General features: G+C 33.3%; 1 protein-coding gene and 1 long non-coding RNA gene across 2 annotated transcripts; one reads left to right on the top strand and one right to left on the bottom strand.

The window, feature by feature from the left end:
- Positions 1–771: 771 nt before the first annotated feature.
- On the bottom strand, positions 772–8,609 carry LOC126817553 (acid sphingomyelinase-like phosphodiesterase 3b). Its single transcript, XM_050544616.2, has 6 exons — positions 8,387–8,609; positions 7,258–7,477; positions 6,183–6,433; positions 4,345–4,508; positions 3,312–3,492; positions 772–2,343 (listed from the first exon to the last, which is right to left on the bottom strand). Exons 1-6 carry the CDS (start codon positions 8,484–8,486, stop codon positions 1,709–1,711), a joined length of 1,551 nt encoding a protein of 516 aa, XP_050400573.1. The 5' UTR covers positions 8,487–8,609; the 3' UTR covers positions 772–1,708.
- A 414-nt stretch (positions 8,610–9,023) lies between these two features.
- On the top strand, positions 9,024–11,401 carry LOC126817554 (uncharacterized). Its single transcript, XR_007679046.2, has 3 exons — positions 9,024–9,112; positions 11,142–11,245; positions 11,374–11,401. It is a non-coding gene; the product is annotated as an uncharacterized LOC126817554 (long non-coding RNA).
- The last annotated feature ends 6,761 nt before the right edge of the window (positions 11,402–18,162 follow it).

Genomic DNA, 18,162 nt, shown 5'->3' with positions numbered 1-18,162 from the left:
CTTTTGTGGCTTCACACCCATCCGGTTTTAATCTCACGGATAATTGATTTGATCGGTAAGTGTTTGCTTCACACCCACCGATTGAAGGCCGGATTATACGGTGTCGATTCAATGGAAATCGTATGACGGGACGGCTGATTGCTGTCGTAATCCGGAACGTACAGAGGTCGAATTACCCAGAGATGTTTTGGCTGAAGTAATAAGGAAATAAATCGGGACATGAAAATGGTGTCGGATGTGACAGAGTGCCGGAGGTCGGATGTGACAGAGTGCACTGTATCCGGGTTCTATGTCTATTTATTCCTTCCTCTAGGCAGTAAGCTTCATATTTAAAACTATGATCCATTTTTTTTCTCCACAATTATGAATAACTATAAAATTGTTTTAACAAACCACTTAGACACAATATTCCAGATTAAAGACACATACAGACTTTTAGACCAGTAGTCTAAAGCATATTGGTTTAAAAATCAATCAATTCTAAAGAACACTTTTAAATCCTTATGTTTGTTAAATTTAAATAACGAAAATGACCACTGACCATGTTGTGCAATGGGACTTTTAGAAATAAATGAACTGCAATTTATTTGTCACTTTCTTATGAATAAACAAACCAGTGGAAACCAAAAGGTCTGACTAGCTACAATATTAACCTGTATGTCTATTTGTTTCCACTCCAACACATATTTCAATAAATGTATAGAAGTAATTATGCTTCACAATAAAATTGTAATTAGACAGAAAACTTGTTTAAACTGATTGAATTATAGAAAATAATGTTTTGTCTGGAATGATTTAATTCTACATTTTTTTACAGATGTTATTCTCTTTTTTATAAACATATCAATACTAGTATGTATATACATTTCCATTAAAAAAAAATCATATTAAAATATACAGTTATTTAAAAATAATTATAATAAAAGTAAATCATTGTATTTATACGTTACAAAAATAACCTGCACATTAATCATCTTTTAAAATACATATTGACATAGCATAAAGATTTGATCATTTTTTAAAATAAAAAAATCAAACACAAAATTATCACAGATCTGATAATTCTTAAAACAAAATATAAAATTATTACAAGAATTAAACAATAAATTATCAGGTACAGATCACAGTAATTTAAAAGCCAATTTACAAGGGGCCCAATGTCCTCAATCGCCCATCCGTTAAAAGAGTATTTGTGAATTAAAAGTTTTGCATAGTAAGAATATTCAAGCCTATAACTGCTTTATGACTGATATTTTTCTTGATTAAAAAACAACATAAAAAGGCATATTATAAGATGAAAATATTTTTGTTGAAATATTTAACAATATAAGTAAAACTAATGTTAAAATATGCTAATACAAGCTGCCTGTCTTTGTCCACATGAGCAACATCGTTTGAAAAGATCTAAATAATCACCACCTAGGCAACATATATATAAAATTTAGTCGTGATCAATCGAGTGGACTCGAAAAAAAAAAAGAGTACAAAATATCTAATTCTGCACCTTCATTAAGCCACTGGCCAGCACCTATTGGGCAAGCAACTTAATTTGAGCAAATCTATATCAACGCCACACCAGCAACATTCCCACCAAATTTCACTGAACTCAATCAATCAAGAGCTCGAAAATTACTTATTGTTTACGTTGGACAGACAGACAGGCAGAAGGGACTATGAGAAGGATAATTGAGGAAGGGGAGATTAAGTTTTAATTAATTGGTCCTGCAAAACGGCCATACTTGAAAGGAACCCTTTGTCTTTTGCCCCGATTGAAACAGAAAACAGCGAATAATATTGTGAGGAGTAGAATAACTCCGGCCATTGATCCTATAATATAAAACATGTACCTAGGAACAGGTTTCCGACCTGGTTTACCATGATGGTGGTGTGTAGTAAGAACAGGTCTAAATGTGGTATCTCCTCTCCTACTTATACAATCTGTATACTGATCCAAATTAAGATGACGAATAGCACAAATCTGATTCCGTTTACATGTAGAATTACACTGGGGGTTTGTATCATAGCCGACAGTGTTTATTACTAAATATTTGTTAAACATGTAATCATTGTCTCTGAAAGATTCTGACAGACGGTCTAATGATGTAGGAGAAAGATCAGGGATATTAAAAGCCTCTGTTGCTTGATATTCCAGTTTCCAATCTGCTTTATGTAAGCTATTAGCCTCTGTTAAGTTTAGATAATATTGTTTATAATCTATAACCACACCCGTTTCCTTGATATAGGAATATAATCTAATAGACGGATTGTTGGCACCAACTCCAGGTAATGTACTCTTCCATGGTGTAACAGCTGGGCTTAAAAACATTGTATTTATGGCTTCATCTGTAAAGAAATTAAATTCAAAATTTGATCTCTCTTAATATAGATGTGCGAAGATTAACTATATTCAACATTTTGACTACAGTTATTCTGAATTAAACATCAACAGAAAGAAATGGTGTTAATACATCTATGGTATATTTATATTTCAATAATTTGCTTGCATATGGGGTTCTTTAGCTTTGAGGGAAAACCATATTTCGTTTCGTTTTGTAATACTTTCGATGGCCTGCACTACATGAAGATCTGACCAGTTGTAGTAGAAGGTCCTGTTGGAGGTCACACGAGTGGCTTTTGACCCTATGACATCAGACATTTGATTAACCAATCAGCATCAATGTTACTAGTAGATTACCCACAGTTCCGTGCAAAACACGCTTAAAGCTCGCCGTAACAGACCGTTGCATTGGATAATCCCTCACATCATTCAGAACACGTCAATGATAACAACTCTTCTAGATCCTAGTGTAGTAAAGACAAGTAAAACAAAATTTTGAACTATAAAAACGAAGCGAAATAGGATCTGTGTTTTAATCAGATTGCAGACAACCCGACCAACCCTGAACATTGAAATGAACAACTTAATTTTTTAACTCTTTCCAAACATGATTCGTATACTACTCTAATATTATACAGCATTTATTTTGGTACAATTATTTTTCAATCCAATCTGGACACTGTTTCTTCAATTTTTAAAATATTACTTTGTTAAAGGTCCAGTGGACATTCCCCCCTTAGGATTTAGCCTTGAGTTCGTCAGCATAATTCCATTTGATGTAGATAATTAGTTGGTCATGTTTTAGTTCATTTTGGAAAAACATCCCAAATTAAATGCATAGTTTCAAACAATTGTAGCCATTTTTTTTTTTTCAGATTTGAGTGACGTCTGATAATTGACTTACTAGAAGTGTAATTAATAAACTTAACTATATTGAAAATACATAAATACTCTAACTACCAAGAAGACTTACCATGTTGATCTATAAGTAATCTAAAGCTGTCTGTATGTTCATGGCCATAGAACTGTCCTATAATAATATCACTATAATCGGCTATAATCTTTAAATATTGTTGATTAAATTGTGGATAGAACCAGCTTATTCCTGCAAGTCTTTCAAATGCTCCTGGAGGAACATGAGATATGACATAAGCCTAAAATGAAAGAGAAAGGTAAAATAATCTGGTGTCTTTCAGTTAAAGCCCCATCACCACAAAACAAAAGTTAAATACAGATTTTAAGAACGTATTTATTTAAAAGTAATTTATGAAAAAAATAATTTAAATAAATATTCAAATAAATAATAGTCATTTGGATGGTACGGAAAAACCTGAGGTTCTGTGCAGGGCCCTACACTTTGCCATTCATATAAACTAACCCTTGACAGTTAGAATTAATTGCTGTCTGGGCAAAATTTCTTATTAGCACCCTGTATCGTGTATGTCCATCTTCATTAGCCCGGTTCGTGCAGAAAAGTAGGATGTTAAACCCCATTTCATTCATTCATTCAATTCTAACTCAAAGGTTATGGCCATTCATTTAAAATTCTTTATAAAGTTTTTGTTCTTATACACGAATGTCTTTAATTATATAGTACATGTATCTATATGTATCTTGCTTGTTGTGCCTACAGAGTTTTCTCCAACCATATTTAATTACAAAATCATTACTGAATCGCAATTTATTAAAACATGGTGGATATCATGCACGGGGTAGTGTATGCTTACTATTTCTGGAACTAGTCATTGGGTTCACATGGCTGATCATTTTCATTTTATGTTGACATTTTTATTAATTATGGCACTTAATACTATTAATAGTGCATCTAGTTGGTTAATTATGGCACAATGTTTCAGGGACAGGGGCAATAACTCATTGCATCCCTCTGAATTTTGATAGGATTCCCCCAGAGGACTATGTATTCTCACATGATTTGTTGGTGCATAAAAATTATGTAAAGGTTGAAACACAATTTGCCCTGGTACAGTTAGTATTGTATAACTAACCTTTTCATTCTTTAATCTACAATCTATTAATTGTTTTTCAAACCATGCTAATTGTCCAGCTGGGTCTTCCATGTCTTTAACTAGTGTATCCAGTTGATAATATAAGTTGGTATTTAAAGCTAGTAGACGTAAATTTGATTGAATGTGAAAACTATAGTATCCACCTACAAATAAACAAGACATTTTGTTTAAAAAATAAACAATATTGGTGTGACCAAAACACTAGTCTTTGGCAACTAGCTAAAGCTATGCAATACCTTTTCAATTTCCAGGTTACCATTCAACATTCAACCCTATTTTATTTATGGTGTTTGTGAAATCTAGGACTTTCACTTCAGAATTGAAGTACCGGTACATAAAATCAACATTCAAATTCCAGAACACAAAAATGCCATATGACCGTTTATTTTTAAACTCTTGATACCTATCTGACATATATTTTAAATTGTATTTCTTAATTAGAATTAAATGAAATATAATTTTAAAATCATGATACTTAATTCTATCATTTTGTCTTTGGAATTGTTTTTCCCAAGTTCCTTTAAATTTTTATTATTTACTATTACTTCAATAATCATCACACAGAAAAAATAAATTTTACAAATCATCCTTACCCAGAAAAACATAATTATTTTTTCTGCCCAATAGTTTACCTTATAGCTCAATCTCTATTACAGAGATAAGTTTACCCTTCGTTTATCTCTGGTAAAACTCGCTGGTCATTAATCAGCATGAAATCGGATCTTAAGTGGGATTTGTTGGAATAAAATGCTGCCTATTTCTCGACAATTAGGCATCAGTTGATTGCCTAATTGTTACATATTAATGATCCTTGGAACATTTTTCTCATCTTGACATCAAGATTTGATGATTTACCGCGAACTATTTTTAGCACACAATGTGAGAGATTCAGCTAAATATGTGAAAATTGTGAAGAAACACAAGTTTCGCAAGTTTGAGCTGTTATCTTGGATCTTTGTGAAGCAACAAAAGGATACATTCAAAATGGATGGCGAGTTTTACCAGAGAGAATCGAAGGTTAAATTATCGCTGTGATTGAGATTGCTTGTAGCTATCCAGGTTAAAATATACATGTAATCATTTAATCAAACTGTTTCTACTCATATGGGGAGCCACCGTGGCTCAGTGAGGGAGTCACTGGCTCACTAACAAGGAGATCTCTGGCATGTTCCCGGTGTTGGCTGAGAAAGTTCCTCTGGATTTTACAGTGAGGTTTCCCCCTTGTCAGGGACCTGGCAAAAAACAGTGTATAGTCATTTGGATGGAATGAAAAACTGAGGTTCCGAGTACATATTGGCAGGCATGTAAAAGAAGTTAAAGAACCCTTGAGAGAGAGAGAGAGAGAGAGAAATGGGGTTTAACGTCCACTCGACATAAACTAGGTCATTTCGGGACTAACATATGGTTTAATTTTATTTCAATAATTCACTTGTGCGTAGGGGTTATTAGCGTTGGGAGGAAAACGGAGGACTTGGAAAAAACCCAGGAGGTTGAACAGGCGACCCTATTCCTTGTCACGTACCACCGCGGAATCGAAACCCCGCCAGTTGACTCAATGACAGACCGTATGATAGAGCGCAGCGCGCACATGCTAACCATTCCGCCATCCAACCCCCCCCCCCAAAGAACCCTTGATAGTTGAATTTCAAAATAGGAGTTGGCCATAGCATCGCTGTCCAGGGAAAATTTCCCTCAAGGCACACTGCATGGTGTATGCCCGCCTTCATTAGCCCAGTTAGTGCAGAAAAGTAGGACATTAAACCCCATTTCATTTCATTTCTATATGCTATGGTATAAAAACAAAATCTTTATCTTACCATTGTTAAACTGTCTCTGTTGATCACTGTCTAAAATGTTTTCCCATTGTGATTTTTTTAATATTCCACCATAATAACCGTCACTAGTACCAGCAGGCATCTGGTTGGCTGGGTATGGATCATGGTTACCAAGAACTGGGAAAATTGAAATATTGGGGAAAACTTCTGCTAATTTTCTAGTTACATTCCCAATGATCTTGAAAACTTCAGTTCTGTCCAGTTCTGAATTATTGACATGTGGAATGGAATCCCTGAAAACAAATCGCACACAATAATATTGATTTAAGGTTACCGTACTTTAATGATTTAAAAAACAAAACAAAGCAAAAAAGCCCCTGAAACATTTTCTTTTAATGGCGTGTTACTATGGACATATATGCATCGTGTTCTTTGTGTGATGTGCATTATTTTTAATGAATGTACTGATTTAGTAACTAATTTTCAATAATTTGATTTCACAAGATCAAGGTGGTAGAGAAATTTAAAATTTTAATGAACAACTCAGACCCTGTGTGGAAGGGTGATAATTTCTTAAAGAACTACTTCCCTTAGATAGCTGTCTAAATTGGTCGCAAGCAAAAACAAGAACCTATTACACTACAGAATTTGCCCACAAATTCTATACATGTACACTATATGTACCAAACTGATCAGCAGTAATTGCTTGGACGTCAACATCGATGACTGGGATGACATCAGGGTGAGTTAATTAGCCATTGATATTATTATTAACTTTATTTCTTCTGAAAATTAAATTCTAAGAGAAATTTTTCCATCACTAAGGACAAAAATAAAATGGTGTTTGAAGTATATCTTGCAAAATATTTCCTAGTTAGTGTAAATGGGTATATAAAATAGAATGCTTGGGCGTAAAATGAGCAAAAGGTGCCAGTTCTGCCCGGACCAACTTGTACAGTGTCATAAGAAACATGTACCTTATTGGAGTTACTATGCATCATCACTCTAACAGCCTTCAGGCAAATATGAGTGGTGGACAGATTCAATTTCATATTTTTGTATTGTATGCATTTGTTTCCTGGAAATATTTTTATTTATAAAACCAAATCATACAAACCCAGTCCAAATGATGAAATCTGGTTCAGCATTATTTGCTCTCATTCCTTCAATAGCAGATGTAACTAATTGCCATGGTGAATCACACAAAAAATCTCCATAAATGCCAAGTTTTGTAGCATTGTTTAATTTACTGGTACTTTGATGACACATATCCGTTGGAACACCAGAAATACTGTAGTTTCCATCATAGTGAATGTCAGTGATTTGCCAAAAGAAACCTAGAGAAGATAATACATATACAGTGGTTATTATTAAAGTGGAGTACTGCTGCTGAAACCTTTATGTAACCACTTACATGTACAATGTAGCCTATATTGCAATATTTTTACAGTATTGCAATATCTCTGTATATTGTAATATATGAAAATCATGTAATATTTTGTACCATATTTCATCAAAGTAATGCGCATATTTTAAATTTAGTACCGGTAATATTAACTTCCAAAAAGTTTAATTTGATTAACTGCAATTTGATTAAAACACAGATCCTATTTCGTTTTGTTTTTTAGAGCTCAAAATTTCGTTTTACTTGTCTTTACTACACTAAGATCTGGAAGAGTTGTTACATAACCTGCATCTGGTTGATGTGAGGAATTAGCCAATGAATCTGGCTGTTACGACGAGTTCTTGGTATCCCACTAGAAACATCAACACTGATTGGTTAATCAAATGTCTGACATCATATGGTAAAAAACCGCTCGTAAGATCCTGAACGGGACCGTCTACTACAAATGATAAAAATGGTCAGATCTTCATGTAGTGCAGGTCATCAAAAGTATAAAAAACGAAACAAAATATAGATCTGTATTTTAATCAGATTGGATTGACTGCAAGCAATGGTTATCTGAATATCTGGGTTTACAAAGAAAGGTATTTTTTTTCAAGTTATCAAATCAAAATGACAATTTGACATAAACAACAGTAAATGTTATATGGATAAATTACTCAAATTACTGTCATTTGGTTTGGGTAGATTTGGGTGGACTTGTGTGTAAATCGAACTACCAAAAATCAAAGGTTTTGTATCTTTAGAGTGAGATTGTACACTATAAATTAAACAAGTCACTTATTAATTAGGTCGAGGGTGGAGCAGTGTTACAAACTGGGTTGTTTTAATTATAGCTTACCTACTAAATCCAAGGATTGTTTATTTCGTTCAAAAGATAATTTTGCCGCATTTGTGTGGGAAATGAGGCCAAGAAAGCATAGTACCACATACAAATACATAGTTACTGTACATAACAAAACGGAGATATTTTACTACAATTGTTTAAAACTCATTTATCCCTTCCGATTTGACTGAACTTTGAAACATGAATAAGAAAGAAAACAACGAAACATAAACCAAAGAAAGTCCAAGGGACACAACTCCCATTTTTTAATTCTGTGAGTGTGTTTGATTCATTTGAATGTTCTGGGAGCTTATGTCAAATAAACGCACGAGACTCTTCAATGATTTTAATACTTTGCAAATCTGAAAGCCCCTTTGTTTTAAAAGTATTATAATATGTGATCAATTGTTTTCGTTTCAGAAAATATTTTGGTACAAAATGTCTATGTCGAGATTTCCGCTTTGGGATCATAATTTCTTTTATTATTTTATTGTATATGTAAATGCATTTGAAATCATCTTATCAAATAAGTTCAACTCGAGTAAGCATTACGATAAGATGAATAATAAATAATATTCTACATCCATAAAATCAACCAGATAACAATTTGATTAAAATTTAATTCAACAACAATAAGGTCTCCCTTGACTATCGGGAAACATGGCGGCGGTGGAAAGAGAATTGCGTGATGTTGCAGCATATTTAGGGGTTCCATGTGGAAAAATAACGTTTAATGAATTGGTATTAACTAATTATTTGCTACATGAAATACATTATTTGCTAACCACTAAGATTATACTGTATTCCACGTGGAGACGTGCAGAATTTTAAATCTGAGATCAATGTTAATAATGTAATCAATGAATTCAATATGACATGTGCTATAATAACAGTCAAGTAGCTCCGGGCACAAAAATGGTTGCTTTTCAGTCATGTGTGTGTGATGTCAAAGCATTATATACCCCTCCTGTGTTCCCTGTACCATTTTTTTGAAATTAAAACTGAAGTGTAATCCACAAATATTAGCTAGCTAAAACTTATAAAAATCTTAATTAATTGAATGAACATAAATATCTATAATTATGAGATGAAAAAAACCCCCCAAAACCAGACTAATTCCAGTCTTTAGCATATTTCGGTCATGAAAACAAATAAATCCTGTTTTCTGCAGTAATTATCGTAGACTATCTTATCAACTACCACTATCATTTGATTGGTTCAAAACTATTATTTTGTTCCCATATTAAAACAATGATTTCTTCAATTTCCTTAACACTGAACTACGATTACACATAGGGAGTCATAGTGAGTCACTAACCAAGGGACCCACAAGTTTCGTGGGAGATACATGTACCAGCATTGTTTCCTGTTGTCAGTGGTGCAGGTTGGAGGGCCATGCAAGCAATAATCTGTGACTGTCTTGATTTCGTCATTTATATGACATCTGAATAGGATTTGAAATTAAAGAGAGAGAGAGAAATGCGGTTTAACGTCCACTCGACACAAACTAGGTCATTTCGGGACTAACATATGGTTTAATTTTATTTCAATAATTCGCTTGCGCATAGGGGTCTTTAGCAGTGGGAGGAAACCGGATGCCCCGGAGAAAACCCACGAAGTTGGACAGGCGACCCTACTCCTTGTCACGTACAACCGTTGATTCGAAACCACGCCAGTCGACTCAATGACAGACTTTATGATACAGCGTGCGCACGCTAACCATTCAGCCATCCAACCCCCCATTAAACTAATTAAAGCACTCTTTTAATAAACTACTTTGCTTATAGCCGAGGTACGATGTTACATGTACGTTCAGACTTGGTAATACTAATACTATAGATGTTATTTAACTAAGGGTGGTTGTGTGATTAGATTATAAGTTCTGTCATTGAGTCAAGTAACATACCTTCGATCTCACACTTATACTGACAAGGGGTAGGGTTGTCTGCCTAACCTTGTGGGTGGTCTTCCGTTTCCTCCCACTGTTAAAGATCCTCACCGCGCAAGCAAATCTTTGAAATAAAATTATACAATATGTTAGACTAGAATGACCTAGTCTGTGTTCAGTGGATGTTATACCAGCGATGCACATTTTCAGACGACCGGGACTGGTTATTATTTTCTTGGACGGAGAATTGATTTTCTCTGTGATTATTGAAAGCATTTTAGTTTCAGTGTCCTCAAAATAATAATAGCCGAACAGACATCTTCAGTCACAACTATTATACTACACTAACAGTGCTTCTGGTACTATAAATAACTTTCTTAAAATAAACACATATTTTCTATGGTATCCTTGAAAAGGGTAGAAATAATAAAACTGCAAATCAATGTATGCAAATCGCCCCTAAAAAATTCCATGCAAATAAAGAAAATAATTTGTATCCTTAATATGATTATCACATACTTCTGTTGTCACTGTTTTTCAGGTTCCAGTACTAAATGGAAAAATAAAAGGCTTGACAACAATATTAAAACATTTGACCAGAGAAGCAAAAAATACATATTTATTTGGTATAGAAATCTTTTAATTTTGCCTCGCTGGTGATGAAAGTCATTGAAAGAGAGAAATAGTGATCTTTCCGTAGGCATCAACTTTGGACATCCCTTAGAAAGAATTTTGGGGATACATTTTTTTCAATTATAACCATCAAGCCTTGATAGAACTTTATGAAACTTTGACAGAGGCTTCAGTATTGTTTTACTAAAAGTGCAAACCCATACAACAATAATCACATTACTATTATGATTTAATTAAATATTATTTTAGGTAATAATGCAGAGGATCAAGCTTTTATCGACCAATGGTTAGAATATAGAGTTATAAGTTTAAATACATGTTCCAATGAAAAAGAGCTTAGTAATAGATTAAATGTAAGTTAATGCATTTATAAGTTTACAATTCTTTGCATATCTATGCTAAAATTGTATGTAATAAGCATATTTAAATTTACGGCATTGAGTTTTGACTGAAATTTATCCTGCATATTTTTCTTTTTCAGGAATTGAATTTATATCTTAGTGATAAAGTGTATTTTGTAGGGAATCATATAACTTTAGCTGATGTTTCAATTTTTCAAGCCGTACATGGAATAATGGTATGTTGTTTTTAACCATCGTAAAATCCTTCTGAACTAACGTTGATATTATACTATAAATAGATTCACCATCACAAGATAGTTAATTAGAGGTATTATTACTTCCAACAAGACAATAGATGTAGCTTTCTTTTATATATAATATCATCATTAAATTAACATTCGAATCAATCCCAGCAATGCGTTAAACATTCACTGATCTTTCATAACCACTACAAAATGTAAATGATTCATATGTTTGAAGCCCTAACATATCAGACTGAAATCAGTCAAGGAATTCTGATAACTTTTTCATTTTTTCATACAAACCATCTCATGCATCATATAAGTATTTTATACTTACTTAATACTATATATATATACCGGGGGGGGGGGGGGTGTATTTTAGTTCTATGAAAGGTGCTCTGTTTAATATATTGAAGTCATTAAACAAATGGGTGAGGGGTAGATTTAGGCTAATGAGGTACCTTGCATTATTCTACAACTTTCTTGGGACATTAAACCCCATTTAATTTCATTTCTACAACTTTCTGCCACTATCCATTTCTGGAAGTGTGTTACTGTTGTCCAGCCATCTGGTGCACATATTAGTCCCATTTAAATGGAATAAGGTTGGTGTGAAAGGGTTCCCAAATGAAACACTTACCTAAATATATTAATAGCCTGCCATAATAGATGGCGTATCTAAATGTTTATAAATTAAAGAGTACAATTAAATTTGCTTCAGACATCATGTGAGCTTCTTAGAAGAACATACCTTTAGCCCCCTTGGCTTAGAGGCTGGGATAGAGATCATCATGTAAACTTGAAAAGAAGAGTTATAATTTTCGCCACCGAACACCTACTAATTGATGGGGAACTTCTATTTAGCTTTTATTAACTGCCATAGCTGTGTATTCAGTTTCCTGTATATAACCTTTGTATTATGGATCTTATAAAGATATATACATGTAAACATAGTTATAACAACACAGTGTTCCAGAGTTAATTGATCATTGAGTAACATGGAAGTCTTATTGGATAGGGTCACAGTCCGGTTCCGTGACCAGGATAGTGTCATGCTCAGATGTGCTTAATTACTATTAACAGCAGTCTTTATATTAAGATAGTACATACTTTTCGATTGGGCTTGATCTGCCTTTAATCTTACAATATCTATATGCACAGAAAATTGTCTAAATTTGAATATATCTAATTAAACGGTATAGTCACTCACATGAGGAAAATTATTTTTACAGATCTGTGCTTAACACCAAAGTCAAAATTCCAAATCAAATTGCCGAAAATGTGTCCAGTCATAATCAAAATTCTAGGTTTAAAGATGGGTTCCCAGAAAAGTATTTATCGGGTGGTTATTTCCAATAAAAGTATGGCAATTTTGGTATATATGGAAAGTAGAGATATCCAATCTTACTAGAAAAATACTGGATTCCCCGAAAAACACTCATGGAGCGTATACAGGACAAAAATGTAAGGGTTCCCCTAATCAACAGCCCGACGATTATGACCTTCTGAACGCACGATGTCAAAGGTCACAAGCGAACATTGAGCGCTTGATGTACAAGTTGATAAACTTAATGAAGAGTTAGACGTACAATACTTTCTGAGATAAAAATGACGGAAAAAGAGGCGGGTGGGGATAATCCGAGAATTTAATTAGGATTCGATATTTGTAATAAATAGTAAGCGATTAAAGACAACATCGTCTTCTGTATGCAATGATTTCTCCTCTGACTCCCAAGATGTGACGTAAACATGACCTGCTTTGATCGAATTTTAATAGCAGGGCATTCCTTCGCAATTACAATGTTTGAGAAGGATTTGAAGCATAATTATGACTAATTAATTAGTTTCAATATGTTTTTGGTCCATATATACCATTAAATCACCCAGTTTGTACGCGGGAACCCATCTTTAAAAAAAAAATCTTGTGGGAAAAAAATGAATCCGGATTGTATGAACAGAAGGCATGCTGTTGATCTGTCATACTAACTTGTGTTTGTACCATGCCCTTATTTTATGTGTTGAATAAATCTAATATGAAATCTCTAGAATTGTACTAATAACTAATCAAATGCTAACTCACTTTCTTGAATATAATGAATATGCTTTATTTAATTCAGATGATATTTAATACATATTTACTAGAACTTTATCATATTTCTATCATAGGCTGACATGACATATTCTGAAAAAGAAAAACTGATACACCTTTCTCGGTGGTTAGATAATGTAAGTAGTGATAAATTTCCATATAATAATAATAAAAAATAATTACAAATGTATCAGATCACAGAAAAACTACTGAGATCTAAAATATTATGAAATACATGAAAAATAACATTAATTTGTATTTTGTTATAATTTTTATATTAATTTGTCGAAATGAAATGAAAATGTTATTACCATTTAAACCAGATTTTAATATAACTACATTTCATTTTATTATTTTTTTTTTCTTTCAGATACAACAATGTTCAGAATTACGACAATCACTTCCACAACTTCCTTTCTCTAAAACATTATTATATCATTGATCATCTTTGTAAATAAATATAATTTAATTATTTTGAAATCTATGATTATCGGAATTTTGAAATATAATTGTTGGAGCATAATAGTAGTCTGAAACTGATTGAATACAATAGCGGTCAGATCGAGATATTAAGGCCACGTGCCCTAACCCTGTCTACATCTCGTGACCTTGACAAAATCTTCAGGTGGTCTTAATATTTGGATCTAACCATACGATAGCGTGTATTTATAAATGGGAGAGAACTCTGTTTTTCTTAACAGGACACAATTGGAAATGAAAATGAAATTGGGCTGAACGTTCTACGGTTTTGCACCAACCGGTCTAATCAAGACAGCCATGCAGTATGCTATTGCTATTAGTGAAATTTTGCCCCGACAACGGCACAAAGGCTTACTCATATTTCGAATTCCATTCACATTTATACATGATTGTATCTGTTAACAAGGTTAATATATATATATATATTTCATAACCAGAATATTAGGGTTAGTTACTAGAATGACAGCGACTGATCGAGATTTATAGAGAAATTATTATTGAGTTTGGGCCCCTAACTTTTATTGGAGTATTTCTTTTTAAAACTTAATGGGATTCTGGAGACATTATTTTCGTAACTTTATAAATAAAAAAAACTGAACGACTAATCCGGTAGGATGTGTATGGTTCTGTTCCTGGCAAATTAATATGCCCCACAATTATGCTACACAATTTGAACGATGGTGAACATACTGAAATGGATAAACATATAATATTATGGTCGGACACCACTCTATTATACATGTACATACATCGGAATTTATCGACTATTGATTCCGTTATTAATAATTTGTTACAAGTATGTTGATTATGACGTCACAATAAGAAAACGTTATATCCGCCCAATAGGTATCTCTATGGTTACTTATTGTCTTTCCATCATTTAGTGGTAAAATAGCAAGCAATCCAGTTTAAATAGTAAGTCATAATTTAATTCTTATTAATTTATTTACATTGATGAGTTAATAACCTACAAAAGATTACACACGGTTACTGGGCAGTCCAGATATCTGCTGCTCTATTGAAAAAAAAACCCTTAAAATCTATACGGATCATAGTGCTATTCATGAAAAGTTAATCAAAATCAATTAAGAACCTCCCGTTCAGTACAGGCGATTTTTCCCGGATCATAGTGCTAACTATTTATGAAAAGTTAATCAAAATCAATTAAGAACCTCTGTTCAGTACAGGCGATTTTTCCCGCGTGGCGGGGCAAGTATGAAGCTAATTCACGACATGCACTTACTTTTATGTAATAAAATGGATTCGTTGTATTGTTTTTCATTTTGAGTGAAGTCAGTATCATTTCATGCTCGGGACTGTACAGCGCAAGGGGGATAGGATGACCGAATGGTTAGGACGTGCGCGCTGTATCATAAGGTCTGTCATTGAGTCAACTGGCATGGTTTCGATTCCCCGGTTGTACGTGACGAGGAGTAGGGTCGCCTGCCCAACCTCGTCGGTTTTCTCCGGTTTCCTCCCACTGCTGAAGACCCCTACACGCAAGTGAATTATTGAAAAAAAACTTGAGCCATGTGTTAGTCCCGAAATGACCTAGTTTGTGTCGAGTGGACGTTACTCCCCCCCTCTCTCTCTCTCTCTCTCTCTCTGTGCACAACGCAGTGGACGCTTACGGCTTACCCCCGTATTCATTCACTTGATTTGATATTTGTAGTTTATTTCTTGCAATGATTGAATGTCTGTATAGTTTGTCTTATCCGCACGTTTTTCTTATCGGTATTGTGTACATGTAGCGCGATTCTCCCGCACTTTCTATTACATATGGATTTTTGGTTATTTAAAACTTGCTCGTTACTTTTCGGCAACACAATAATAATATTAGCCAAATTTTAGCAGAATGGTAAATTTAGTTCAGGATTGTCTAAGCTAAAACTAAAAGTTTGACGGAAAAATCTGGTTTCATTCCAGACAATGAAATTGTAATAGTCTAACCCTTTGAATAACATTTTTAAAAAACATACCAATGGTCCTAGCTTTTAATAATAATATGTAAAGTGGGTGCAAGTTTGACATGTTTCTAAAAACTACAGCCTATTATCTGCACATTAATTCTAACGACATTTCTATCCATTTTATTTTTCAATTGTTTACTTTCCCGTACAGTTTTAATTAGTAGGTTACTTTTTATGCTTTACAAATATATACATTTAAAGAGATAATAACAAAATCAACAAATCGTCAATAGTAAACCAAAGAATATAACTAGGGACGTAAATATTATTTAATAGTTAATATTGACAGAACGTCTAGTCGTTATTACGTGTTTCATTGTTTCTGTAAGTGCTTTTTTATATGGGTTTTTTTGTGGGGGGGGGGGGGGGTGTCAGTTTGTACAGCCAAAACTGTACGTGATGCAAACATTCTGCCAACGTAGATGTGGTTGGTCTCCGTGGATCTACATGTGTTTATTAAATATAAATTGGGTTATTTTTGACGAACAGGAAGTGTTTTACGGATAGGACAAAATATAATCTCAGATTGTCCATATTTCGGTTATTTCTCTTCGGGTTTTCATTTTTGGATTCTTTGGACGAATCCCATATGGGCTCTGACTGACGGTTTTTCGAAATTCGAAAATTTCGCTCGATTAATATCAGCATCAAAGATTTGTGAAAGTTTTCTTCATCATTTTTTCGACATTCAAGATGGCATATCTCCGTCACTATTTGAGGTATACAGAGCCAGTTAAAAGTCTGGGTAAATAAATGTGTTTTAAGTTGTTTTTTAAAAGAATATAGAGATGTACAACATCTTAAACTGAATGGTAGATTATTCCATAAAACAGGTGCTTGATAACTAAAAGAGCGCTGACCATAAGAGACTAGTTGAACAGTTTTGGGCTTTAAAAGTAATTTATCTGATGTACGTAATGTTCGACCAGGTGTATAAAGTTCTAAAAGATCTGAGAGGTAAACAGGAGCTAACGTATTTAAACATTTAAAAGTAAGTAATAAAATCTTAAAATCAATTCGATATTTAACAGATAACAAATGTAAATTATATAAAACAGGAGTTGTGTGGTCGCCTTTCTTATATAGTTAAAGTAACAAGTAATTTGTCTATAAGTTTTCAAGTTAAACCAACTAAAAGTGAATTAAAGTTATCTAATCGAGAAGTGACCAGAGAATGAACAAGTGACTTAGTGGCCGCTACAGTAACAAATTTACGTATTTTACCTATATTTCTGATATTAAAATAGCACAATTTACAAATATTATTTACTTGCGCTTCCATAAGCACAAAACTATCAAAGATTGCGCCAATATTACGGGCAGAATAAGATGAAAATATATCACAATTACCAATTACAACAGGGGATATAATGTGCAAATTTACTTAATAGATGCCTGGAGCCTAATAACAAATATTCGGTTTTATCATCTTTCAATTTTAGAAAATTCTTTGACATCCATTTTCTAATTTCACTAATACAGTTCTCAAGTTGTAATTTTGATAAAAGATGGACAATTAGGTGTAAATGAAATATATAATTGGGTATCATCGGCATACAAATGAAATCTGAGACCATATTTTCTGACAATATCACCTAATGTTGACGTATAAAGGGTAAATAAAATTGGACCAAGAACAGAAACTTGAGGAACCCAAGATGACAAACCAGATTAAGACGACGATTTACAATTTTAAAACTAAAAAAATATACTGTTTTCTACCCACCAGACAGCTTTTTAAAAGATTTATTGCAGAGCCACAAATACCGAATTAAAAATGAAATCTACGTAAAAGAATAAAAGAGTCCACCGTGTCAAAAGCAGCAGATAAATCTAATAAAATTAAAAATGTATATTTTCTATTATCAATTTCCATTAAAATATCATTTAAAACCCGGGTTAAAGCTGTTTCGGTACTGTGAAATGGTTTATAAGCACGTTCATACAAACAGTTATCATCTAGATGGACCTGTATCTGAGAAGCAATACATTTAGAAATAAAACTTAAAGATACATTATGGGAGATTAGATAGGGAGCTGACAGTTCTCACTATAATAGTTAAAACTAGGTAATGTAAAGGGAATTTGCTGAAGATTTCAGTCAAATTGATCCACTCTGAATCGAGAATTTTAGATCTTGCCTCGATC

The sequence above is a fragment of the Patella vulgata genome, chromosome 4 (genome assembly GCF_932274485.2).
Source record: "Patella vulgata chromosome 4, xgPatVulg1.2, whole genome shotgun sequence".
Lineage (NCBI taxonomy): Eukaryota > Metazoa > Mollusca > Gastropoda > Patellidae > Patella > Patella vulgata.
Note: the sequence above shows the minus strand (reverse complement) of the source record. Positions and strands in the feature narration are given on the sequence as shown.